Source organism: Geotrypetes seraphini, chromosome 5, assembly GCF_902459505.1.
Source record: "Geotrypetes seraphini chromosome 5, aGeoSer1.1, whole genome shotgun sequence".
NCBI classification, from domain to species: Eukaryota; Metazoa; Chordata; class Amphibia; order Gymnophiona; family Dermophiidae; genus Geotrypetes; species Geotrypetes seraphini.
In genome coordinates this window covers 141,975,004-142,002,628 of record NC_047088.1, presented here as the reverse complement: position 1 = coordinate 142,002,628, position 27,625 = coordinate 141,975,004, and the positions used below count along the sequence as shown (strand labels likewise).

At 42.4% G+C, this 27,625-nt stretch overlaps 1 protein-coding gene across 2 annotated transcripts in view; it reads right to left on the bottom strand.

Annotated features, from left to right (window-relative positions):
- Positions 1-27,625, bottom strand: part of CREB1 (cAMP responsive element binding protein 1) — a 244,865-nt gene that overhangs the window by 62,825 nt on the left and 154,415 nt on the right. For both annotated transcript variants that reach the window (XM_033945846.1, XM_033945847.1), the window contains one exon: positions 19,081-19,263. In XM_033945846.1, coding sequence (XP_033801737.1) covers positions 19,081-19,263 — 183 coding nt within the window. The remainder of the gene's footprint in view (positions 1-19,080; positions 19,264-27,625) is intronic.

Genomic DNA, 27,625 nt, shown 5'->3' with positions numbered 1-27,625 from the left:
TGAAGTCTGGTAAACGGAATCACGTATACTGTAGAGGCCATGTGGTCTAGCAGGACCATCATCTGTCTCGCCGGGATGGATGGGCGAGAGGACACTGAGTGGCAGAGATGAAGCAGAGCCTCCATGCGTGGGGGAGGGAAGAATGCTCGGAGCTTGATAGTATCCAGAATCGCCCCGATGAAAGGGAGAGTCTGGGAAGGCTGTAGATGGGATTTTGGAAAGTTTATCTGGAAACCCAGATATTGTAGTAACCAAATTGTCTTTTGAGTCGCGAGGGTGACTCCTTGAGACGTGGAATCCTTGATGAGCCAGTCGTCCAGGTAAGGGAACACCTGGAGGCTGTGGTTCCTGAGTGCAGTGGCTACCACTACTAGGCACTTGGTGAAGACTCTGGGGGATGAGGCCAAGCCGAAGGGGAGCACTCGGTATTGCAGATGAAGATTTCCCATCCAGAATCTGAGAAATTGGCGGGAGGCCGGATGAATGAGGATGTGAGTGTAGGCCTCCTTCAGATCCAGAGAGCATAACCAATCATTCTGCTCGATGAGGGGGTACAGGGATGCCAGGGTCAACATGCAAAACTTTTCTTTGACCAGAAATTTGTTGAGTACTCTGAGGTCCAAGATGGGTCGCAGATCGCCCGTCTTCTTCGGAACAAGGAAGTACCGGGAGTAAAACCCCTTGTTCTGTTGGTCCCGAGGGACTGGCTCGACAGCCCCAAGCTGCAGCAAAGCCTGGGCTTCCTGAAGAAGAAGGGCGGTCTGTGTCAAGTTGGAAGGATACTCTCTTGGAGGATGTTCTGGAAGAACCTGGTGGAATTGAAGGGAGTATCCCTCCTTGACGATGGAGAGGACCCAGAGGTCGGTGGTGATAGACGTCCATCGATGGAAAAAATGATGGATGCGACCTCCGATAGGTGGAATCACTGAGAATGGCAGAGCGACAGAGGTTATGCCCTCTTGAGACAGTCAAAAGGGCTGAGGAGCCTTAGGGACAGCAGATGGTTGAGGCTTTTGCTGATGTTTCTGCGGGTGCTGCCTCTTCACAGGCTGTCGGATGGGGGGAGCCTGTTTTGGGGGTAACGCCGCTGGTAGATCAACGGTGGGAGTGATTGACGAGGAGGAGCAGGTCTGGGCTTCGGACGCAGGATGGACTGGAAGGACTTCTCATGGTCCGAGAGCTTCTTGGTTACCGCCTCGATGGACTCATCAAAGAGGTTGGAGCCAGCGCATGGAACATTGGCAAGCCTGTCCTGGAGGTTGGGGTCCATATCGATGGTTCGCAGCCATGCCAGCCGGCGCAAGGCCAACGAACATGCTGCGGCCCGAGCCGCCAGCTCGAAGGGCATTGTAGGAGGATTGCATAAGCTGTACCCGAAGTTGGGATAACGAGGCCAGCGCCTCCTGGTACTCCAACTGAGCCCTAGGATCCACGTAGGGCATAAACTTCTGGAGTACGGACAAAAGAAACTCCAAATATGTTGTGAAGTGGAAGTTGTAATTCAGAACTCTCGAGGCCATCATGGAGTTCTGGTAAACTCTCCTGCCGAACCGGTCCATGGTCTTTCCCTCTCTACCAGGTGGGACAGAGGCATAGACCTGGGAGGGATGGGACCGCTTCAGTGAGGATTCCACCAAAAGGGATTCGTGGGAAAGCTGCGAGCCGTCGAACCCCTTACGGTGGACAGTGCGGTATCTGGTGTCCAATTTACTCGGCACTGCGGGGATTGAATAAGGTGTCTCGAGGCACCGTGCGAAGGTTTGGTCCAGCAGCTTGTGTAAGGGAAGCTTGAGGGACTCCGCAGGTGGTTGAGGGAGGCGCATAGTCTCGAGGTATTCTTTCGAGAATTTGGACCCCGTATCGAGGGGGATGTCCATGTCATCAGCCATCTGTCGAAGGAACGAGGAGAAGGACAATTGGTTGGCTGTTGCAGGGCTCCGGGACGGGCTCGATGAGGTCGAGGCCTCCAGATTCATGGGGACAGGGATCGAGAGGGTGAGAGAGATCCCATCGTGTCCTTGAGCTCTGGCATCAGTGGGGGAGTAGTAGTCAGTGGCGAATACTCCAGGAATGCTTGCTTCCGATGAGGCGATGCCTGCCTGGACGAGTGCCTCGATCGGTGATGCGGACTGTGTCGAAAGGTCGGCCTCGATGGGCGAGGCGAGTAGGTCTTCGCTGAGGCCCCCAGGTAGTGAATGGGGCTGGAAGCGATCGATCGAAGCAGGGGTGGGTGCCGTAGAGGCTCAAACCCCGTCGGGGTGATCGGCTCCAATGGAGGCATTTGCAAAGACTCTGCTCCTTGCATCGAGTGAATCGGTTCCAACGGAGGCACTCGCAAAGACTCTGCTCCTTGCATCGAGTGTATCGGTTCCAATGGAGGCATGGGCAAAGACTCTGTTCCTTGTGATGCATGCATTGTTGCCAGACCAGACACTCGCAGAGACTCTGCTCCCTGTTGAGAGTGTGTTCCCCGCTGCAGCACTGGAGGGGGCTCGATCCCGCGGAAGGCCTCCACGTGCCCAGGCTGGATTTGGGAAAGAAGCTGAGGCCCCATTGTGGAAAAGAGCTCGATGAATTGCTTCTGTAACATGGTCTGGAACGAGGCCGGCAAGGATGGATCCGCATCTGAAATGGGACCACCTGCGCGGGTCTCGTGTTCCCTCGGAGCAGTGTGTGAGTGCTTGGACTTGGCCTTGGGCACTTTTAACACTACTGGGGGAATGGGTTGCTGGGCTACCTGACCTGAGGAGGTTGAGGAAGGCATCGCAGCAGGCGCCGGAGTATGAGCCGGGACAAACAAGGCAGGCTTGATGAGACTCGGCGCCGCAGAGGTGGTAGGCTGTGGAGTTGCGGATGATGTCGAAGGCGAAGGTGCCTTTGTGGTCGATGGCTCCGTCGAGGACTCCATGAACAGCGATTCCTACAAGACGCAATGGCGCTTGAAAGCACGTGCGGTGAGTGTGAAGCAAGGCCGGCACGATTTCGGGAGATGTTCAGGCCCGAGACACCGAACACAGCGTCGATGAGGGTCTGTTAGCGAAACCGCGCGCTGGCACTTGTCACACTTTTTAAAACCGGTGATAGGCCGGGACATAGGCTGAAAAAGCTCCGCCGCAAGATCGAAGCCACGGGGCTGCGGCCACGTGGCCTGCCCAGTCGAACGGAACGATGAAATTTTTATTTTTTTTAAAAACAATAAAACACAACGAAAGTCAGCGATTAGGATCAAATAAAACCAAAACCTCGGACTTCGAAGGCACAAGTGAAGAAAACTTCGTGCAGAGAGTCGAAGACGGACTTCTCGGCTCCGTGGAAAAGTAAGAACTGAGGAGACGCGCCCTGGTCTGGGCGGGAAGGCACTCGCGCATGCGCAGGCGACTCGAAACTTCGAGTTTTTCTTCATAGAAGTGTCCGCATCGGGGCTCCGTTGGATCACGTCACCCATTAGTGAGAATACCTGCCTGCCTGTCCTGGGATAAGAAGTGATATGGATAGTTTTGAAAAGAGAAGATGGAACTTCTATCTATGTGGGTGTTGTCTACAGACCAACGGCTCAAGCACAGCAAATTGATGAAGATCTTGTTGCAGATATCCAAAAGCTGTGGAAGAAAGGTGAGATACTCTTGCTGGGCAATTTCAACTTGCCGGATACTGTTTGGAAAATTCTGTCTGCAAAATCAGAGAGAAGTAGAGAGATAATGGATGCCCTTCAAGGAGCTCTGCTCAAATAGTGACAGAACCGATGAGGGAAAAAGTGATACTGGGTCTGTTGCTCACAAATGGGGAAAGTGACTCTAATGTCCGATGTGGAGGCCCCACCTTGGAAGTAGTGAACATCAAATGGTTTGGTTTGATATAACAGCCAAAGTGGAGGAAGGCCACACAAACTTCAAAGTCCTGGATTTCAAACATACAGACTTTAGTAACATGGGGGAGTACCTGAAGAAAGAGCTGATTGGATAGGAAAATATAAGGGAAGTGGAAACAGTGGTCCCAGTTGAAAGGTGCAATAAAAAGAGTTACTGACCTTTACATGAGGAAAAAGCACAGTTACTTACGTAACAGGTGTTATCCAGGGCAAGCAGATATTCTCACACATGGGGTGACATCATCGAAAGAGCCCCGACACGGACCACTTCAAAAGTGCATTGCCACTTTAAGTCTTTGGAAATTTCGCGATAGCCCGCACCGCGCAAGCGTGAGTGATTTCCCGCCTGACATAGGCGAGCAGTCCCTTAGTTAAGATAAGCCAGCTAAGAATCCAACCAGGGGAGGTGGGTTGTGAGAATATCTGCCTGCTGTCCCTGGATAACACCTGTTACAGTAAGTAACTGTGCTTTATCCCAGGACAAGCAGGCAGCATATTCTCACACATGGGTGACCCCCAAGCTAACTAGAATGGGATGGTGGGAGTGTTGACCTTTAAGAAAATAAATTTTGTAATACTGACTGGCCGAAGTGCCCATCCCGTCTGGAGAAAGACTGCAGACAATAATGAGAAGGTGGCAGCTTTACAGATTTCATCAATAGGCATACCTATAGATTTGAGGAAAGCTACAGAAGCTGCCCTAGCTCGGACTTTGTGAGCTGTGACATGACTCTCCAGGTGCAGTCCAGTCTGAGCATAGCAGAACGATATACAAGCAGCTACCAAGTTGGAAATTGTTCTTTTGGAAACAGGATGCCCCAACTTATTACGATCAAATGAGATGAAAAGTTGAGGAGATGTTCTATGTGGCTTTGTCCTGTCGATGTAATAGACTAAAAAAGCATGTTTAAAGTCCAGTGTGTGTAATGTCCTCTCTCTTGCATGAGAATGAGGCTTAGGGAAAAAAAACTGGAAGAACAATTGACTGATTGAGATGAAATTTCGTCACAACTTTTGGAAGAAACTTTTTTTTTTTTTTTTAATTCTTTGTTTATCACATTTTTTATTTACAATCAAGTATAATAATTACAACTTGATTCAGATCCATAATTTCCAAAAAGAAATATCTATTCATTTATATAGACCACAATAATTTGAAAGACGACAACAGGAAATAAAAAAGAATTAAAAGGAAAATGTAATAATCAAACAAGAGAAAAACAAATAATGTCATGTAAAGAATGTAGGCAGTGCTGCTTTAGTTCCAGGGAGAAAGTTCAGACTGAACTGGAGGAAAAGCCTCAGACAAAAGCCCTCCCACCACCACAATGGTGGATAGAGGTGGTAGGGTGGTAACCTCACTGGCAAAAACCTCCGTTATACTCCCAACGTAAAAAACTATAAGCAGGGCTGTCTATGCTTGATAGAAGAAAAAACTTTCCACTTATCTCAATTGATCGGTACAATACATTGTACCGATCAATTGAGATAAGTGGAAAGTTTTTTCTTCTATCAAGCATAGACAGCCCTACTTATAGTTTTTTACGTTGGGAGTATAACGGAGGTTTTTGCCAGTGAGGTTACCACCCTACCACCTCTATCCACCATTGTGGTGGTGGGAGGGCTTTTGTCTGAGGCTTTTCCTCCAGTTCAGTCTGAACTTTCTCCCTGGAACTAAAGCAGCACTGCCTACATTCTTTACATGACATTATTTGTTTTTTTCTTGTGAAAGTGTGCTTATTACATTATTGATTTTTCACAAATCCGAGTATTTTGTGCTATATAATCAAACAAGAGAACAGTAATACCCTGTTAATCCTACAGCCGGTATTATGACAAGTTACATATCTTTAAGTTACAGATGCTGCACCTTCCCTAGATTCTACAAATTCTAGGCTCTCTTTATCTACGCTGTTGGTTACCCTTTTGTTCTACTCTGACACCCACTGTACGCAGTAGACTGTTGAATTGATAAGTTACATATAAGACTGGCTGTTCTCATGGATGGGTGGGTGGTTGGTTGGGGGGGTTGGGGTGGGGAGGATTTTCTTGTGTGCTGGTTTACTGTACGTTTGTTACTTTTTATGATTCTTCTTTAAAACTAATAAACAGATTTAAACAAATTCTAACAGCTGTTTAGGCTCCAAAATAAGAAATTCTTTGTCTGATGGAAGAAACTTTGGATGCGTGCATAGAACCACTTTATCATGGCAAAACACTGTGAAGGGTGGATCTGACACCAACGCGTCTAACTCACTGACCCTCCTGGCAGAAGTGAGTGAGATAAGGAAAACAACTTTCCAGGTAAGAAACTTGAAATGAGTCATGGTGATTGGTTCAAATGGAGGCTTCATCAACCTGGAAAGAACCACATTAAGGTCCCAGACTACAGGGGGTGGTTTGAGAGGTGGTTTCACATTGAAAAGACCTTCATGAATCTGGAGACCAAAGGATGAGCAGTAAGAGTTTTCCCTCGACTGGTATGTGAAAAGCTGTAATAGCACCGAGATGGACTCTGATAGATGTAGATTTGAGTCCAGAGTCAGACAGATGAAGTAGATAATCCAACACCAATTCCACTGACAAGGAAGTTGGATCGTGATGATAAAAGAGACACCAGGAAGAAAACATAGTCCACTTTTGTTGATAACACTGTAGAGTGGCTGGCTTCCTGGAGGTGTCAATAATATTACATACAAGCTGAGAGAGATGGAATTCAGATGGAATCAGCCCGAGAGAAAAAAAGCTGTCAGGTGCAACGACTGTAGATTGGGATGTAGAAGCGATCTTTGATTTTGAGTAAGCAGAATAGGAAAGATTGGTAGAGGAATTGGCTCCTGGTACTGAGATGAAGTAGAAGGGAGAACCAATGTTGTCTGGGCCACCAAGGAGCAATGAGAATCATGGTGGCTGACTCATTTGAGTATGAACAGAGTCTTTAACAGGAGAGGAGTTAAAGGGAACAAATAGAGAAACAGGCCCGTCCAATCTAGGAGAAATGCATCGGCTTCAAGACGATGAGGAGAGTAAAGTCTGGAGCAAAACTGGGGCAACTTGTGATTGAGATGGGTCGCAAACGTCCACCTGAGGAGTGCCCCATAGAACAAAGATGGGATGGAGAGCTGTAGAACTGAGAGCTCATTCTGGTGGTTGAAGAATTCTGCTGAGGTTGTCTGCTAGGGAATTCTTCTCCCCTTGAATATAGACAGCCTTTAAGAAAATGTTGCAAACTGTCGCCCACAGTCAGATTTTCTGAGCTTCCTGACATAACAGGAAAGAGCACGTGCCTCCTTGCTTGTTTATGTAGTACATTGCTACTTGATTGACTGTGCGAAGGAGAAGGATTTGAGGACTCAAGAGGTGTTGAAAAGCTATGAGAGCATAATATATCGCTCTGAGCTTGAGTAAATTGATGTGAAATTTGCATTCCCTGGCAGACCAATGACCTTGGGTTTGAAGGCCATCCAGGTGTGCCCCCCAAGCATAAGGAGATGCGTCTGTCGTTAACACCTTTTGGTGAGGGGGCAAGTGAAAAAGTAGACCTCTGGAGAGATTGGAGGAGGTCATCCACCATTGAAGCGACTGCTGAAGAGATGATGTGACAGAGATATGCTGTGATAGACGATCTGTCACTTGAGACCATTGAGAAGTGAGGGTCCACTGAAGATGCAGCCTTGCCAGTGGTGTTACATGAACTGTGGAAGCCATATGGCCTAGGAGAACCATCATGTATTTCGCTGATATGGTGTGAATCTTCAACAACAAAGTGGAGACTTAGAGGGGATATGATAGAAACTTATAAGATCATGAAGGGTGTAGTGAAGGTGGAGAGGGACAGATTTTTCAGACTGGCGGGGGCATCAAAAACTAAAGGGCACTCAAAAAAATTGATGGGAGATAGATTCAGAACAAATGCTAGGAAGGTCTTCTTCACCCAGAGGGTGGTGGACATCTGGAATGCGCTTCCAGAGGAGGTGGTAGAGCAGAGTACGACTTTGGGGTTCAAAAATGGATTGGACGAGTTCCTGAAGAAAAAGGGGATCCAGGGGTACAATTAGAGGGTTACTATACAGTACAAAAGGCTGTAGAGTAAAAGAGTAGTAGAGTAATGGATCACTGCAGGTCATTGACCTGGGGGGCCGCCACGGGAGCGGACTGCTGGGCATGATGGACCTATGGTCTGACTCGGCAGAGGCAATGCTTATGTGCTTATAACTGTTGACAGAGGATAAAAAGATTGTTTAGGCGCTCTGGAGGGAGAAACGCTATCATGAGGGTAGTATCGAGGATAGCCCCAATGAACTGAAGACGTTGAGTCAGAATTAGATGAGAATTGGGGAAATTGATTTTGAATCCCAAAACTTGCAGGAAGGCAATGGTCTGAGACATTGCTGGAACCACCTCCTGCGATGAGACAGCTTTGATTAACCAGTCGTCCAGGTAAGGAAAGAAGACCGTGGGATCGAAGAAATCAGGCACTTTGTGAAGACTCTGGGAGAAGATACCAGGCCGAAAGAAGGACTTTGTATTGATAGTGACATCTATTCACTTGAAAACGAAGGTATTTGCTGTAAGCCTGGTGAATTGGTATATGCGTATAGGCTTCTTTGAGATCCAGAGAGCATAGCCAGTCATTCTGATCCAGAAGTGGATAACGAAGGGCAAGGGAGAGCATCCAAAATTTTTCTTTGACTAGAAATTTGTTGAGATCTCTGAGATCCATAATGGGTCGTATATCTCCCGCCTTTTTCAGAATTAAAAAATATCGGGAATAGAATCCCTGATTCTGCTGAGATAGAGGAATTTCTTTGATGGCATTTAGAAGAAGGATGGATTGAATCTCCTGAATGAGAAGAGAAGACTGTGCAGGGTCCGAAATAGACTCTCTTGGAGGATGATCTGGAGGTAGGGTATGAAAGTGGAGAGCACACCCCTGACGAATGATGTCCAGAACCCAAAGATCTGAAGTGATAAGCTCCCACTAGCTGATGTAATATTGAAGCCGTCCTCCGATCGGCTGAGGCAGAGATTTGAAAATGGGAACGTTGGCTATCCTCCTGAGGAACACGTCAAAAAGGCTGTGTAGGTTTTTGTTGAGCAGTCTGTTGCTTCGGTTGTTGACGTGATTGCTGCCTTTGCTTCCTAGGTTGAGAAGGAGAAACTTAGCAGGAAACCTGCATTGGTAAGGAGAAGTAGGCCTGAAAGCACGAGGTGTTTGAGGCTTTTTTCTTTGGTTTGAGCAATGTGTCCCACCTGGTCTCATGGGCAGACAATTTTTGAGTAGCAGTGTCCATGGATGGTCCGAAAAGTTCATCCCCAAGACATGGAGCGTTAGCTAAACGATCATGGTGGTTGACATCAAGTTCAGAGAAACAGAGACAGGCAAGGTGTCTCATAAACACCGACATGGCTGCAGCTCATGAGGTAAGTTCGAATGTGTCATAGGTAGAACAAACCATATACTTCCTCAATTGGAACACTGTAGCAATAAGATTTTTGAAAAGCCTAAATTTTGTGTGAGGGAATGTATTTTTGAAAAACTGAAAACTGCTTAACCAGATATTTCAGGTAGAATGCAAAGTGGAAATTATAGTTTCCAGCTCAGTTTGTTAACATTGCATTTTGGTAAAGGCATTTACCGAATTTGTCCATTGCTTTACCCTCTCTGCTAGGTGATACAGAAGTGTGTAGACACTAGCTCCTGCAAACTTCTTCAAGGTTGACTCCACAAGAGACTCATGAAGAAATTGAAGTTTATCAAACCCAGGAATAGGAACCACTCTGTATAATGAGTCAAGCTTTCTAGGAGCCACAGGAATAGAAAGTGGAGTTCCTAGATTTTTATAGAAAGTCTCACACAAAATGTCATGAAGAGGAAGCTTCTGCAGTTCTTTTGGTGGTTGGTCATAGTCTAGAGCCTGCAAGAACTGTTTACTATACTTGGAATCCGCCTCCAGTGGAATGGAAAGGTCCTCAGACATTTGCCGGAGAAACCTTGCAAAAGAGGACCTCTCAGAAAAAGCAGCAGGTTGAGAAGAATGCTGAGGTGAATCTGAACTATCAGTGTCCTCAACATCAGACGAGAGTGGCTCCTGCTCCGAGTCTCCCAATAAGTCTGAGTCCTGAATGGAATGAGGACAGTGTCGGAGACTCGGTGCCGAAGGCTCAATATGTTTCATCTTATGAGAGGCCTTCTGTGATCGCACCGGTATCACCTCTCTAGATGTTTGAGTTGAGGATGACTGGTGCCGTGGAGTGAGATCAATCGACTTCCATGCTAAAGGTCCCCGCACCAGTGGAGCATCAACTTGAGGTACGGTCGGTGTCGCTATCTGCTCAGACTGAACCGTCACCTGGAGAGCCGGTGTCGACCTAGATTGGACAGCCGGTGTTGACGTGGCCATAAATTGGGTCAGTACGAGCATTTGAAAATGCTCACCCAATTCCTCCCTAAGCAAATTATCAATTCTCTGCTTAAGGGAGAACACCAGTATCACTGGCTTTATCGTCGGTACCCCTGGTGCAGCACTATGGTCCGGTGATGAGGCACAACGAAATCTGGATCGGGCGCTTATGGGAGTTTTTCAAGGTCGGCATGACTTGACTCAATGCAACTTTGACCTGAGTCTCAAATGAGGTATGGGTAGGCTTCTTAGCCGGCTTACCCACAGGAGGTTGTGACACCGGAAATATTTCTGCCAGTGTCGATAGACGCAGTTGGTTGGTGCCGCTGGTGTCGGTATTGATGTCAACTCCCCCTTCATAGCGACACCGAACAATAACTTCTGTTGAAGAAGGCGGTTTTTCAAAGTCCTCTTCTGAAGAGAAGAACACCAGGTACAGGTTTCCGGGCGGTGCTTCGGTACCAAACACTGGCGACACCAGCGATGTGGGTCAGTCACAGAGATGGGCTGAGCACAGCGACCGCACTTATTAAATCCCATCTGCGGGCGTGACATTGACAGGAAGACTGCCTTGGCAAAATCAAAGTCAGAGGCCAAGGTGGTACAACAGACCCTACTGGGCCGAACCCGCGAGTGAAAAAAAGTGATTTTTTTTAACCTAAGGTAAACTAAATGAAAAGAAAAAAGAAAAATAACGCAAAAATGACTGAAAAGTCACTGACGCGAGAGTGGGAAGACAAAAAAATTTTTAAATGACCGTTGAAACGCATTTTTTTTGCTCCGTGGAAACTAAGAAACTGAGGGACAGCGCGCCTACTTCGGGCGGGAAGGCACTCGCACATACATGGTGTGTGCTATCGCGAACTTTCCAAAGACTTAAAGTGGCGATGCACTTTTGAAGTGGTCTGTGCTGGGGCTCCATCGGTGACATCATCACATGTGTGAGAATATGCTGCCTGCTTGTCCCGGGATAATAATTAAATAAGAGAAAAAGGAAACTGATGTGGTTCTCCAAACTAGTGGCGGAAAAAATAAAAGCAAAAGAGTTGGCGTTCGTGAAATATAAAAAAACTCAAGAAGAGGAGTACAGAAAGGAAAATCAGATGAAACTGAAAGAAGCTAAGAGAGAGATACTTCTGGCAAAAGTGCAAGCAGAAGAGCAAATGGCTAGAAAGGCAAAAAAGGGAGACAAAACTTTTTCAGGTATATCAATGAAAGGAGGAAGACAAAAAAAATGGAATTACGAGACTGAAAGAAGGTATCAACCACTATGTGGAGAGTGATGAGGAAAAAACAAATGTGCTAAACATATACTTCAGTGTTTACAGAAGAAAAACCTGGTTAGCAAAGTCACACCTGAGAATGGAGTGGATACTGCACTGTTCAAGGAAGAAAGTATTTATGAACATCTTGAAAAATTGAAGGTGGACAAAGCTAAGGGACCGGATGGGATCCATTCCAGGATATTGAGGGAGCTCTGAGAGGTTCTGACGGGTCCTCTTAAAGATTTGTTCAATAAATCTTTAGAGACGGGAGACGTTCCACTGGACTGGAGAAGAGTAGATGTGGTTCCTCTTCACAAAAGTGGTCGCAGAGCTGAAGTAGGAAACTACAGGCCGGTAAGCTTCACTTCGGTTATTGGAAAAATAATTGAAATGTTGCTGAAGGAAAGGATAATGAAATTCTTGAAAACTAATGGTTTGCAAGATCCAAGGCAACATGGGTTTACCAAAGGTAAATCATGCCAAACAAATCTGATTGAATTCTTAGACTGGATGACCAAAGAATTGGATCAAGGACATGCACTAGATGTAATTTACTTAGATTTTACCAAAGCCTTTGACACTATTCCTCATAAATTCAATGGGCTGAAGTTAGGGCCCAAAGTGGTGAACTGGATCAGAAACTGGTTGATGGACAGACACCAGAAGGTGGTGGCTAATGGAATTTGCTCAGATGAGGGAAAGGTGAATAGTGAAGTGCCTCAAGGATCAGTACTGGGACCGATTCTGTTCAATATGCTTGTGAGTGACATTGCTGAAGAATTAAAAGGAAAGATTATCTTTTTTACAGGATTTACCAAGATTTGTAACAGAATGGACACCCAGGAGGGAGTGGAAAACATGAAAAAGGATCTGCAAAAGTTAGAAGTCTAACATCTGGCAACTAAAATTCAATGCAAAGAAGTGCAGAGTGATGCATTTGGGGGGTAGATATCCGAGGGAACCATATGTGCTAGGAGGTGAAAGGCTGATAACCACTGATGGAGAGAAGGACCTTGAGGTGATTGTGTCTGAGGATCTAAAGGCATCTATACAGTGTGATAAGGCAGTGGCTATAGTCAGAAGAATGCTAGGCTGTGTAGAAAGAGACATAACCAGCAGAAGAAAGGAAGTGTTGATGCCCCTGTATAGGTCATTGGTGAGGACGCACTTGAGTATTGGTGTTCAGTTTTGGAGGATGTATCTAGCAAAAGATATAGAAAGACAAAGCAGTCCAGAGGATGGTGACAAAAATGGTAAGGGGTTTGAACCAAAAGAAATACGAGAAGAGAATGGAAGACCTAAACATGAATACTCTAGGGGAGAGGAGGGACAGAGAAGATAAGATACAGACATTTAAATACTTGAAAGGTATTAATATTGAACCACATTTTTTTCCAGAGAAAGGAAAATGGTAAAACTAGAGGGCATAACTTGAGGTTGCAGGGAGGAAGACTTAGGAGTAATGTTAGGAAATTCTTTTTCACAGAGAGGGTGGTGGATGGCTGGAATGCCCTCCCGAGAGAGGTGGAGAAGAGGAAAACGGTGATGGAATTCAAAAAAGCATGGGATAAACACACAGGATCTCTAATTAGAAAACAAACAAATGATATAAATTAAAGAACTAAGGCTAGTATCGGACAAACTTGCATGATTTGTGTCCCATATGTGATGATTCCACATAGGATGGGCTGGGGAGGGCATCAATGGGAACTCTACTAACTTGGAACATGAGGACATTACTGGCCAGACTTTACAGTAGATACGCCCTATCTTACCAGGTTCTCAATCCTGAACCCATGCAGATCTACCTTCAACAACTCCTCAACCAACCTGGACGAGATACAATCATCCCCCTCAATAGAAGGAGCCATAATTGCAGATAGAACTTGGTCTACTTTTCCAACTCTACAATGGTCTGACTTAAACCATCTCTACAAAAAATATAGCCACACATCTTGTGACCTGAATAATTGTCCATCTTATCTACTTATAAATGCATCCCTCAAATTCAAAACTTGCCTCATGCAATGGATTCAAATTACACTCAATGAAGGTCAATTCCCACATGGCCTAGGTGAGATTATAATTACCCCTCTATTGAAAGATCAAAAAGGCCCTATTGACACTCCTAATAATTATAGACCCATTGCCTCAAATCCTCTGTATATCAAATTGATTGAAGGTCTTGTGACACAATACCTCTCCAATTACCTAGAAGACCACAATATACTACATTCCTCTCAATCAGGATTCAGAACAAATCATAGCACTGAAACTCTACTAGCTACTCTGCTTGACATTGCTCGACAGTACCTCAGCCAAGGACGTAAGATTCTTATAATTCAACTAGATCTCTCCGCCGCCTTCGACCTTGTAGATCACTCTATTTTGCTGCAGATACTAGATGACATTGGGATTTCTGGCAAGGTCCATAACTGGTTCCAAGGTTTCCTTAAAAAAAAACTTATAGAGTCAAACAAAAAGATCTTAAATCAGACCTATGGTCTAACCCTTGTGGAGTTCCTCAGGGGTCCTCTCTATCACCCATTTTATTTAATCTTTTTATATCCTCTCTGGGCACCACTTTAGATAACTTAAACGTAACTTCATTCAACTATGCAGATGACATTACCATTCTCTTCCCTTATGATACCCAAGACTCATTAGGTCATCTGGAAACAATTCTGGAGGAAGTAGAAAAATGGATGACCAACCATAAATTGAAGTTAAATGCAGATAAAACCAAATTCCTTATGCTTGAAACAGACAAAAATCCATCCATAACTGAACTGGAATTCAAAACAATTAAGTATCCAATACAGGTCTCCCTTAAAATTTTTGGTGTATTAATAGACAGATGCTGCACAATGCAGACTCAATTTAAAAAAACTACCCAAAAAGCATTCTTCACAATGCGCAATTTAAGAAAAATTAGAAAATTCTTTGATAAAGACCAATACAGGATTATGGCTCAATCTCTTGTACTAGGACTAGTAGACTATTGTAACATTCTCTATCTACCTTGCTCCAATTATATGATCAAACGACTCCAGACTGTTCAGAATTCTGCTCTTAGATTAATATGTATATTATATTGATATGTATGTATATTGATATGTATGATATGTTGATATGTATGTAGCTTGATTGATTGATTGATAGATTGATATGTATGTATATTGTTTTGCACTTTTGTTAGTTTTGAAAAATTAATAAAGATTTATTAAAAAAAAAAGAAAAGTTTGTCATGTAAGGATTATGTTTATCATCTGTTGTTTGTTTCCCTATCTATATTTAAACTATTTTTATTGTACAACGCTTCAAATGTTATGATAAGCGTTCAATCAAATTTTAATAAACTATGAACTATGAAACTATAATGGTCTTAAAGTAGCCAAACAGTTTGAAAAGGTAATGGCAAAAGCTAAAAGGATGCTAGGGTGCATAGGAAGAGAAATAGCCATTAGGAAAAAGGAGTTATTGATGCCCCTGTATAAGACTCTGGTGAGACCTCATTTAGAATATAGTGTACAATTCTGGAAACTGCATCTTCAAAAAGATATAAAAAGGATGGAGTTTGTCCAGAAGAAGTTACTAAAATGGTGCGTGGTCTTTGTCATAAGGCGTATGAGGACATACTTAAAGATCTCAATATGTATACTTTAAAGGAAAGGCAGGGGATGGGAGATATGATAGACGTTCAAATACCTCATGCACGAATATATGATGTCCGGGGCGGTACTTGAAGAGACCTCCCAGGAAAGAGACTTGGGAGTTCTGATTGACAAATCGATGAAGCCGTCGGCACAATGTGCTGCGGCGGCAAAAAGGGCAAACAAAATGCTAGGAATGATTAAAAAGGGGATAACGAACAGATTGGAGAAGGTTATTCATGCTGCTGTACTGGGCCATGGTGCGCCCTCACCTGAAGTACTGCGTCCAGCACTGGTCGCCATACATGAAGAAGAACATGGTACTACTCGAAAGGGTCCAGAGAAGAGCGTCTAAAATGGTTAAGGGGATGGAGGAATTGCCGTACAGTGAGAGACTGGAGAAACTGGGCCTCTTCTCCCTTGAAAAGAGGAGACTGAGAGAAGACATGATCGAAACATTCAAAATACTGAAGGGAATAGACTTAGTATATAAAGACAGACTGTTCACACTCTCGAAGGGAGGGAGAACGAGAGGGCATTCTCTAAAGTTGAAAGGGGATAGAATCCGTACAAACGTAAGGAAGTTCTTCTTCAGCCAGAGAGTGGTGGAGAGCTGGAACGCTCTTCCGGAGTCTGTTGTAGGGGAAAACACCCTCCAGGGTTTCAAGACTAAGCTGGACAAGTTCCTGCTAAACTGGGACGTACATAGGTGAGGCTGGACTCATTTAGAGCATTGGTCTTTGGCCTGGGGGCCGCCGCGTGAGCGGACTGCTGGGCAGGATGGACCACTGGTCTGACCCAGAAGCGACAATTCTTATGTTATGTTCTTATAAATAAGCATGAGTTGAATCTCTTTAATTTGAAAGGAAGCTCTGGAATGAGAGGGCATAGGATGACCAGAGAACTAGATCGAGGACATTTGCTAGATGTAATTTACTTAGATTTTAGCAAAGCCTTCGATAAGGTTCCTTATAGGAGGCTCTTGAACAAACTTGAAGGGCTGAAGTTAGGACCCAAAGTGGTGAACTGGATTAGAAACTGGCTGTTGGACAGATGGCAGAGGGTGATGGTTAATGGAAGTCGCTTGGAGGAAGGAAAGGTGAGTAGTGGAGTCTCTCAGGGTTTGGTGCTGGGGCCGATCCTGTTCAATATGTTTGTGAGTGACATTGCTGAAGAGTTAGAAGGAAAAGTTTGCCTTTTCGCATATGATACCAAGATTTGTAACAGAGTAGACACCGAAGAGGGAGTGGAAAATATGAAAAAGGATCTGCAAAAGTTAGAGGAATGGTTTAATATCTGGCAACTAAAATTCAATGCAAAGAAATGCAGAGTAATGCATTTGGGGATCAATAATCGGAAGGAACCGTATATGCTGGGAGGTGAGAGGCTGATATGCATGGATAGGGAGAGGGACCTTGGGGTGATAGCATCCGGAGATCTAAAGATAAAAAAACAGTGCGACAAGGCGGTGGCCCTGCCTGAAGGATGCTGGGCTGTATAAAGAGAGGCACAGCCAGTAGAAGGAAGAAGGTGTTGATGCCCCTGTACAGGTCATTGGTGAGGCCCCACTTGGAGTATTATATTGTGTTCAGTTTTGGAGACCGTATCTGGCGAAGGACGTAAGAAGACTTGAAGTGGTCCGGAAGAGGGCGACGTAAATGGAAGGAGGTTCACGCCAGAAGACGTATGAGACTGGAAGCCCTGAATATGTATACCCTAGAAGAAAGGAGGGACAGGGGAGATATGATTCAGACGTTCAAATACTTGAAAGGTATTAACGTAGAACAAAATCTTTTCCAGAGAAAGGAAAATGGTAAAACCAGAGGACATAATTTGAGGTTGAGAGGTGGTAGATTCAAGAGCAATGGTAGGAAATTCTACTTTACGGAGAGGGTGGTGGATGCCTGGAATGTGCTCCCGAGGGAGGTGGTAGAGAGGAAAACGGTGATGGAGTTCAAAGAAGCATGGGATGAACAAAGAGGATCTAGAAATCAGAAAATAATAGTAAATATTGAAGAACTAAGGCCAGTACTGGGCAGACTTGCACGGTATGTGTCTGTATATGCCCTTTTGGTTGAGAATGGGCTGGGGAGGGCTTCAATGGCTGGGAGGGTGTAGATGGGCTGGAGTAAGCTTTGACGGAGACTTCAGCAGTTAGAACCCAAAGCACAGTACCGGTTAGAGCTTTGGATTCTTACCCAGAAATAGCTAAGAAGAAAAATCTAAATTTTTTAAATTTAATCAGGTTGGGCAGACTGGATAGACCATTCGGGTCTTTATCTGCTGTAATCTACTATGTAAGTTAAGAGACTCACGAGTAATCTCAGGAAATACTTTTAAGATAGAGACTGTGTATGAATTCAAGAAGACATGGGATCTCTGAGGGAAGAGATAATGGTTACTGCAGATGGCAGACTAGATGGGCCATTTGGCCTTTATCTGCCATCATGTTTCTATGTAACAGGTTGAATGAAGCTCAACAATGGTCTTTTGGTCCCTCATGAAGAGTTATGAAATGTATCGGGAAGGACTTTATTCTTTTCAAATCTGCAGTGGTCTTTATACACCTTCATAGTAGTTTGTAACACTGTTGTACATCAAAAAAGAAGTTTCCTCGAGTTGTTCCTTTTTTATGTCAATTTTAGCACTTAGACTGGGGTGTTTTTTATGCCTGCAATTGAGCAGTTACACAAGTGTATGCTCTGAGGGTTGGGTTTTTTCCCCTTCAGAAGAAAAACTCCTTCAGGTTATATTGTGAAGTGGTATATCATTATACTGAAATAGATTTGTGAGTCATCCTGACCAATCCTCTCACCTTTTTTTCTGGTCTGGAGTTCAATACTGGGAGAACATTTGACAAAGGGGATTGTACCATTTCCATCTTACCGTCCCTGAAAAGTCATGTTTTTGGTGATATCCATGCGGAACGAGAAAAGTTTGAGAAGCTGCAGTCCAGCCCTATACAAATGTAAACAAATGCCATAGGTGTCTGCAATGTACATTTTACAGAGAACATCTTTTGTAAAGAATAGACCTCCCCCCCAGTAACATTGCTCTCCCTATAATTTTTTGCCAACTGGGTGGGGTCAGGGGAATACTGTCAGTATTATAAAATTTTCTGTTAAATTAGCTGTATGGTCAGTAAAATCAGCCAGGTGGCACACCCATTCTAAAGATCCTGGGAAGAACACAGAGCAATACAACGTCTGACGGGATGAACATAATTTAATTTTATTAGGGATAAAGACTGAGGATACACAGAGGGAATATAAAAGAGAGATTCAGGGGGGAAAAAGGAAGGAGGAACCCTCTGAGGTAGCAAAAGATGTCTGGAAAAACTTGCAAGTATGTCACATTATGTCTGCTCAATAGCTTGGCCAAATAATTAGAGGAATAATATGGCAGCATCTGTACAAGTTCCCCATACATGATCAGAAAACTCTTTTAGAATTTTATGAATTCTAGTCCATGTTGGTACCCTTTGAAGATATCACCCTGATGCTCTTCAGGCAAATGTTTTTCAAAAATATGATGTCTTCATTCATTGAAAGGGTATGAGACATCACTAACAAATAAACAGCAATATAACTAATTTTTAAAGCCCACTACTCAAGCACCAATTCAGATTATTTATTCATTCTAAATCTTAAAGTTTCCATTTTGCCCCCCTCACATTTCACAACTTTAGATTTTCGCCTTCTCTAAAATTATTCTGAAAAGTTAAACTTCAGGAGATAACATGCAATAACTGAAGGTAACTTATATACACATTTTCACAGTTTTCATTTAAAATGCTTCTCCAGGTCTGGAAAGTAGTTTCAATATCTTAAAAACATTTTTGGAAAATTTAACTGCATTGTAATCATAAAAAATATTCAATTTTGCATTACCTTGTACGACGACTTGGTTGCTGGGTACAAGAATTTGCTGTCCATCAGTGGTTTGTGCATACTGTAAAATGGTGGTACCAGGTTGGGTTGCTGCTGCATTGGTCATGGTTAATGTCTGTAGGCCCTGTACACCATCTGTGCCATTGTTAGCAAGCTGTATTGCTCCTCCTTGAGTAATAGCAACTGAAAATATGTAGACAATTATTGATGGCATTCATCTGTAGAGCATCCAAAAAACAGGCTGATGTTTGAGACAAAAAAGCATACATATATTTTGAAATTATTAGGATCTCAAGTGTTCGCTGCTATATTGCCACTTGAACAAATCACAGCATATAACAAACTTGCGAACTATCACCAGTCCTTTAATCTCTTATTTTAACATTTCATTTTTGCTCACATTCAAGATGGTAAAGCTTCTTCAGGCACAGTGCAGTTTATAAGCACTGATTGAAAAACCCAGTACTATATACTGAAGAGACGATCCCTGCTAGGGATAACCGAAGTCACATACTTCTGAAGATCTTCGGTATATAGTACCGGGTTTTTCAATCAGTGCTTATAAACCGCACTGTGCCTGAAGAAGCTTTACCATCTTGAATGTGAGCAAAACGGAGATCTTCCGTCGTGATTGTTTTTGTTTCCAACTGGCCAGCACCCGAGCTAAGTACCATAATGTTAACTAAATAATGATACTATTAATGCACTAGTATAGTAAAATACATAAAAAGAAATGAAAAATGAACACTTGAGATCCTAATAATAATCTCAAAATATATGTATGCTTTTTTGGCTCAAACATCAGCCTGTTTTTTGGATGATTTAAGTGTGATTCATCTGTAGAGAACATTAAGGAGGCAATTCTATGAAGTGGGTGCTAATATTTACATGCCTATCACACACAAATTTTTAGAGTAATGACAGTATACACTTATATGTATGCATAGGGTTACCAGACGTCTGGATTTACTCAGACACTTTGTCCAGGTTTTGAAAAGCGTTGAGACTGGGGCTGCGCCTGGAGGACATCTGTGCGTGCAACACGGTGATGTTACACACATGCATGCATGAGTGTGACATCATCACATCACATGCCCTCCAGATGTGGCCCTGAAGAGATAAGGTTTATGTGGGGCCGGAGTTGGAGGGTGGAATGAGGCAGGGCTATGGGTGGAATGGGGCAGGGTTGGGGTCGGGGCAGAACCATAGGTCTTTTGTTCTCAACCAAAAATCTGGTAACCCTATGTATAACATATATACATAAATGCCAAAACTCTGCCCAAGTGCTGTAAAATATGTGCATATCTTATATAGTACATATTTTACAGACAAGTATGCATATAGGTAGAGTCTGGGAAGAGTGTGGGAGGGATTCGCACTTACACACATATGTGTGCATCTGGCATTTAGGCACAAGCACTAAGATCATCAAATGCAAGTGTCTGACCTTAAATTATAAGTGATTATTTCCTCTTTTATGTTAGAATTCTATAAAGGAAAGTAGGCACATACTTTCCTTTACAAAATAGGTACCACATAGGCACCCTCTAGGTGCCTTATGTATAGGTACACTTTTATAGAATTACCCCCTCAATACTTAATTTTTAAGAAACTCAGTGGGTGCCATAATTTCTCACACAAGATCACATGCACTATGAATAACTTCTATTTATTACAAGCCTAACTGGAATAATACTGTCAAATTCCTTATAACGTTATAGAAAGATTAGGTTCTTACCTCGGTAATCTTTTTTCTAGAAGACAAACACATTATTCCTGAACCTTTGGGTAGTTAATCTATTCCCGTGAGAATTATTATAGATAGCTTCATTAGCATTCTTTTGCTCTGCCTCCAATCTCTCTGGGCTGTCCTCCAATTCCTCAGTTCATACCAATGCAGATGGTCAGACTTAGAGAGGAAACAGAATAGGGAGGGGTACGGGGACGCTTCTTGAGAAAATGTCTGTTCTGCTTATCACATTAACATCCAGAAGATGAAACAAAAAACTTAGCCATTTGCAATGAATAAAAAGGTGAAAATTAATAAACAGAGCTGTGGAATTGGAGTTATGGAGTTGGAAGCAATTTTTGGGCTGTGGAGGCGGAGTAAATGAAAATGTGCCAGTGCCAACTCCAACTCTTACTCTCAATAGAGTTAAATTGTATGCCATGCAAATATTATAATGGTTAAATTTCTTATTTCACAGATAATAATTTTATTAACCCATTTGTTTCAGGATATGTTTTATTTTTAGAATATATTTTGATATCAAGTTATTTGATGATTACAAAATGTAATATTTTATTATATTTATATTAGTGAAAGTGGCACCTAGAGAATGACACAAAGACAAAGTTTGTCCCCATCCCCGCAAGCTCTATCACCATTCCTGCCCCCAAGAACTCCTATATAGATATATTAATAAAGAAGTCAGAGTCAAAGCGGAAATACCATAAATGAAGAAGTCAGAAAGTTTTGTGTACCAACTCCACAGCCCTGCAAACAAGTCACCTACCAGAGTGCAACCTGCACTAAGAGTGCAGGAGATTTGTCAGATACTTCCTAGATTCTTCAAAGTGGCAGTCATGTCTTCTATCCTTGTCAATGCTGGATAAGGGAAAGAAACAAGATGTCCAAATTCCCTGGCACATTCGAGGAGTAAGCAGGTAAATGAATATCTGACAGGGCAGGCTTCAGGAATAACGTATCTGTCTACTAGAAAGATTATTGAGGTAAGAACCTAATCTTTCCTTCTAGTGTAACACACATTATTCCTAAACCTTCAGAATGTATCAAAGCAGTCCTCCGAGTCTAGGGCAGGACAGATGAGCTTATTGTCAGTACAGATGATCCACATGCGGAGTGCATTTTGGACGCTATGTCTACCTTGTAAAACTTTGTGAACATATGGAGAGAGGGCCATGTGGCCACTCTACAGACTTCTTCTGGAGACACATTGAAGTTTCCACCCATAAGTCATACTTCTAGTTGAGTGAGCCTTTACAGATATAGATGGTTGTTTTCCACTTCCAACATAGGCTGAAGAAATGGCCATATGGATTCATCTTGAAACTGTCGGTTTTGAGGCTGGGCAGTCTTTAAGAGCAGCATCCACATTACAAAGAGATTAGCCAACAGTCAAAATTTGTTTGTAATCTCCAGATACTGCAGTAACACTCTGAACACATCCAATAATTTCAGCACTTTAACACTCCTCCTTGATCCTGAGGGTGTGAAAGCAGGCAACCACACTTCCTGATTAATATGAAAGCTGGAGACTACTTTTGGTAAGAAAGAGAACTATACGCAATACACATGAATCCAAAATTCTGAGGAAGAGATTTCTGTATGACAAGGCTTGCAATTCAGACACCTATCGAGCTGAAGTGATCGCCACCAAAAACACTGTAGAGGTTCATAGGGTGCTTTGTTAGTGCATGTAGGACCATATTAAGACTCCACGCTAGAAAAGGCTGTCATACTGGAGAACATAGATGAAAAGTGCTCTTCAAAAACCTGGCCACATTAGGATGTGTGGCTATGATGCTTTTATTAATCTTAGGTCCAAAACATGAGAGCCCCGCAATCTGAACTTTCAGGGAGCTAACCGTTAGTCTTTTTTTCAGACACTCCTGCAGGAAGTCAAGCACCATGAAATGTTTCAAGTTTCATATTTCTCTTGATTAATTGCTTAATCAAATTCTAAGCGATGAACAATTTAAAATACATTCAATGAGAGATAAAACAATACAAACTTTAAATAATAACATTGGGTAAATAACTAATACATTATTCTCATTACACAAGGTAAGATAGGGATCTGAAATACAATTCATTAAAGAAAAGCAAAACAAAGGAAAAGTACAATAGGGAAACAAATAACAGCAAAACATAATATGATAAAATCACTGGCCTTAAAATTGTTAAATTAAATATTAAAAGCATCTTTAAAAAGAAATGTTTTTAGATTACTTTTAAATTTTCCTAAATCCTGCTCCATTCGTAGGTAAATTGGGAGGGCGTTCCAAGTCTGTGGAGCAGTTACCGAAAAGATAAACTGCCGTCTAATATTAATAATCTGAAGTGAAGAAATGGTCAATAAATTTTGCTCATTTGATCTTAAGGTTCTGCTTGGGTGATATGGTATTAATAGTTTATATATAAATGCTGGAGTCTTATAGAAAAGAGACTTAAAGATAAGCAAACAAAGTTTATATGTTATCCGATGGATAACTGGAAGCCAATGTGCATTTTTTAAAAGAGGTGTAACATGATCAAATTTTTTAGATTTAGTGATGAGTTTAATGGAAACGTTTTGAATAATTTGAAGGGGTTTAAGTTTGTTTAGTGATATACCCTTAAAGAGAGCATTACAGTAGTCTAATTTAGAAATCACTAAAGAATGAATAAGAATATTTAACGATTTTGGACATAAAAATTTTGAAATGGATCGAATCCTACGTAATCTATAAAAGGTGGTTTTAACAATATTACTGATATGATCATGAAAATTCAGTTTGGTGTCAAATATCACCCCTAAGATTTTTATATTATTAACTATTTGTAGGGGAACGTTTTTTATAGTAATGGGAGCAATAAGAGTAAAATTTTCTTTCCATGGGAAGAGCATCACACTAGTTTTTTTGATGTTAAGAGCCAGTTTATTTGTATTTAGCCATTGATGAACTTGGTCAAGTTTCTCACTGATCTCTCGGATATCAGATATTTTGTTGGTATCTATTGGGTGCAGGAGCTGAATATCAGCTGCATATGCAAAAACTTGAAAACCCACAGATTGACATAAAGTAATTAGTGGAGCAAGAAAAATATTAAATAATAACGGAGAGAGAATAGACCCTTGAGGAACCCCATAAGTAGTTGATGATGATTTAGATGTTGAGTCTTTAAAGAGGACGGTGGAAGTGCGGTCTGTTAAATAGGACATAAACCATGAAAGAACTTGGTCTGTGACACCAATGGATTGAAGTCTGTTAATAAGAAGTTCATGATCAATCGTGTCGAAGGCCGCAGAAAGATCAAGTGAGATTAACAAAGTCATTTGGTGGTGATCTAGAAAGTATTGAATAGAAGTGGTCATACCTATCAATACAAGTTCAGTACTATGGTGTTGTCTAAAACCAGTTTGGTTGGGATGAAGAACATTAGTTTTTTCCACACAATCTGAAATTTGATTGAAAACTATCTTTTCCGTCAGTTTTGCCAGAAAAGGAATATTGGCTATTGGTCTATAAGTTGGGTTTTTAGAACTAGCATTTTTATCTTTGATGATAGGACGAATGATTGATTTTTTCCACGTCATTGGAACTGTGCTTTGACTCAGACTCTCAGTAATTAAAGTATAAATAAATGGTCCAAAAATATGAAAGTAATGCTTTAAAATGAAAGGAGGAATTACATCAGCTTTCGAGCCCTTAATATTGATGGATTTAAAAATGGACTCAATATCTTTTAAACTAGGTAGTTTAAATCTAGAACATCTTGAAATTAAAGATTCTGAATTGGTTTGTTCGTGATCATTTGTTATTTGTTGGTTTACTATGAAAGTTTTCCTAATGTTATTGATTTTCTCAATGAAATGATCCGCAAGATCTTGAGCGGTGAGAATGTTACCAATCTCATCCGGTTTTTCTTTGCAGTTTGAGATTATTATTCTGTTTAATATTGTATAAAGTACTGATGAATTTTTGGCTTTGAATATTTTATCAGAATAGTATTTCATTTTTGCTTGGTTTATTTTTGTTTTATAGTATATAGATCGCTCATTAAATAATTGTAAATTAATTTGGGTTTTATCTTTTCTCCATTTACGTTCTGAAGATCTTACTTGTTGTTTAATGAGGGAAAGTTCAGCCGTGAACCATGGATTTTGAATTTTACGAGCGGAGATTACCTTAGTTTGTATAGGAACAATTTCATCCAAAAGTGATTTTATGGCCATTTGCAGACAGACCAGGTCTGCATATTATGGTCGCCTCAGCCAGTCTACTGCTACTAAACTCATCAGCCCTTGGTACATCATGATCCTGCACAGAAGTCTTAAGTTTTCAATAAAAATTTGATAGTTGCTTATCAAAACTATTAAGCAAGTTACAATTAAAATAAGGGGAGTAGACAGACATACAATAAAAAAAATTTTTTGGAAAAATATAGAGAATAATATAAACAAATGGACAAATATGACACAAACGGTATATGGGTAGAAATACAATTTAAGATAGGAAAGGAGGAAGAAGAGTTTATCTAAGATGGTGGTCTGAGGTCTTCCGAGAGATGCCGTTGCGGGGAATTTGAAAAGTTTTCCTACTGGTAGTAAAAAGAAAATCAAAGATCTTTTCCCAGATGAAACCATTTTGCAAATCGGCCCGATGGATGTCTTCATAGAGTGCAGCTCGCGAACAACATGACCGGAGGAATCCTTGGCTGGAGAGTGTGCGCAGGCTGAGGCGTAGGAGTTCTCCTTTGAGGGCACCACCATATCGCCGGAAGAATGTAGCCCACCGATTCACCCTGAGGCAACAACAGAGTTGATGGGAGAGGGGTCAGCCTGGAATGTTCTCTTGCCAGCCCAGCAGAACGGGAGGACCGATTCTGGATAGAGGCAGGACGAGTCTTTCAACTTACCAGCTCACAAATCGGCAGACAGGGCACAGCAAGTTCAAAAAATTTCTTTGGCAACCACTGCAGCTACAGGTACTCTTTTTGCTACAGGGACTTTGGGAACTGAGTTTCTTCCCCTCATAGAGACCTGAGGTCTTTAATTTAGAATCAATCTGGAATGCTATTTCCAATTTACAAGTCTCACTGGGGAACCAAATGCAGCAACTTTTCTTGCAGTGCACTAAGGTACTCTCAGAAAATCTGGAAATTAAAAATAAAGTATCTACCCTGGAAAATAAATCTGATGATATTTAAGCCCGGATAAAAACTCTGGAAGTACAAGCTTTAACCTGGCATCCCTTAAGCCCTGGTGGTCCAGCGGTGAACTGGGACAGGAGCGATCGTTCCCGTGTCCTGTCCTGGGCAACTTTTAACCATCCCGCTTCCCTCCCGCCTCCGGGACCCCTCAAGTTTCAAGTTTAATAAAAATTTGATATACTGCCTATCATACTTCTAAGTGGTTTTACATAATAAAATCATTAAACAGGGTAACGAACATCAGACCAACTGGACTTACTGGAATAGAGTTGAAAGGAGGAAATATATTTTAAAATAGTAAAGAAAGCCATCGAGGGGAAATACAAAAAAGGAGGTGAATCTCATCTGAAGGCCAGAGCAAGGAGGATTCGTAACGTTTAAGTGAAAGGATTATTGAAGATTAAATGTGTCTTTGAAGAAGAATGTTTTAAGTTTTCCCTTGAATTTTTCTAGAGAACTTTCATCGCATAATTCAGGGGATAATAAATCCAAAGGGTTGGGGAAGTAACTGCGAAATTTGTTGTACATGTAGTGCTAAAGATGTGGAGAGAGAGAACAGTAAGAAGTTCTTGTGAATGAAACAGCACAGTTACTTACTGTAACAGGTGTTATCCAGGGACAGCAGGCAGATATTCTCACTGATGGGTGATGGCACCGACGGAGCCCCGGTATGGACACTTTAGAGTGAATTGCACTCTAAGAACTTAGAAAGTTCTGGCTAGCCCACACCGCACATGCGCGAGCGCCTTCCCACCCGACGTAGGCGCGCGGTCCCTCAGTTAATATAAGCCAGCTAAGAAGCCAACCCGGGGAATATCTGCCTGCTGTCCCTGGATAACACCTGTGCTTTATCCCAGGACAAGCAGGCAGCATATTCTCACTGATGGGTGACCTCCAAGCTAACAGAATGGGATGGTGGGAAAGTTGGCCATTAGGAAAATAAATTTTGTAATACAGATTGGCCTAAGTGCCCATCCCGCCTGGAGAAAGACTCCAAACAGTAGTGAGAAGTGAAAGTATGAACTGAGAACCAGATGGCAGCTTTACAGATTTCCTCAATAGGAGTAGATCTGAGGAAAGCCACAGAAGCTGCCATAGCTCTAACTTTATGGGCTGTGACACAGCTCTCCAGTGCCAGTCTGGTCTGAGCATAACAGAACGAGATGCAGGTGGCAAGCCAGTTGGAAATGGTTCTCTTGGAAACAGGATGCCCCAACTTGTTTGGATCAAATGAGATGAAAAGTTGGGGAGAAGTTCTGTGAGGCTTTGTGCGATCAAGGTAGTAAGCCAAAGCTCGTTTACAGTCCAAAGTATGCAAGGCTGCTTCACCAGGAAGAGAATGAGGCTTAGGGAAAAAAACTAGTAAGACAATCGACTGATTGAGATGAAAGTCAGAGACAACTTTTGGCAGAAACTTTGGATGTGTGCGCAGAACCACCTTATCATGATGTAAAACTGTGAAAGGTGGATCTGCTATTATGCTTGTAACTCCTGGCAGAGGTGAGAGCAATAAGGAAGACCACTTTCCAGGTAAGAAACTTGAGATGAGATGTGGCCATTAGTTCAAATGGTGGTTTCATCAAACTGGAAAGAACCACATTAAGGTCC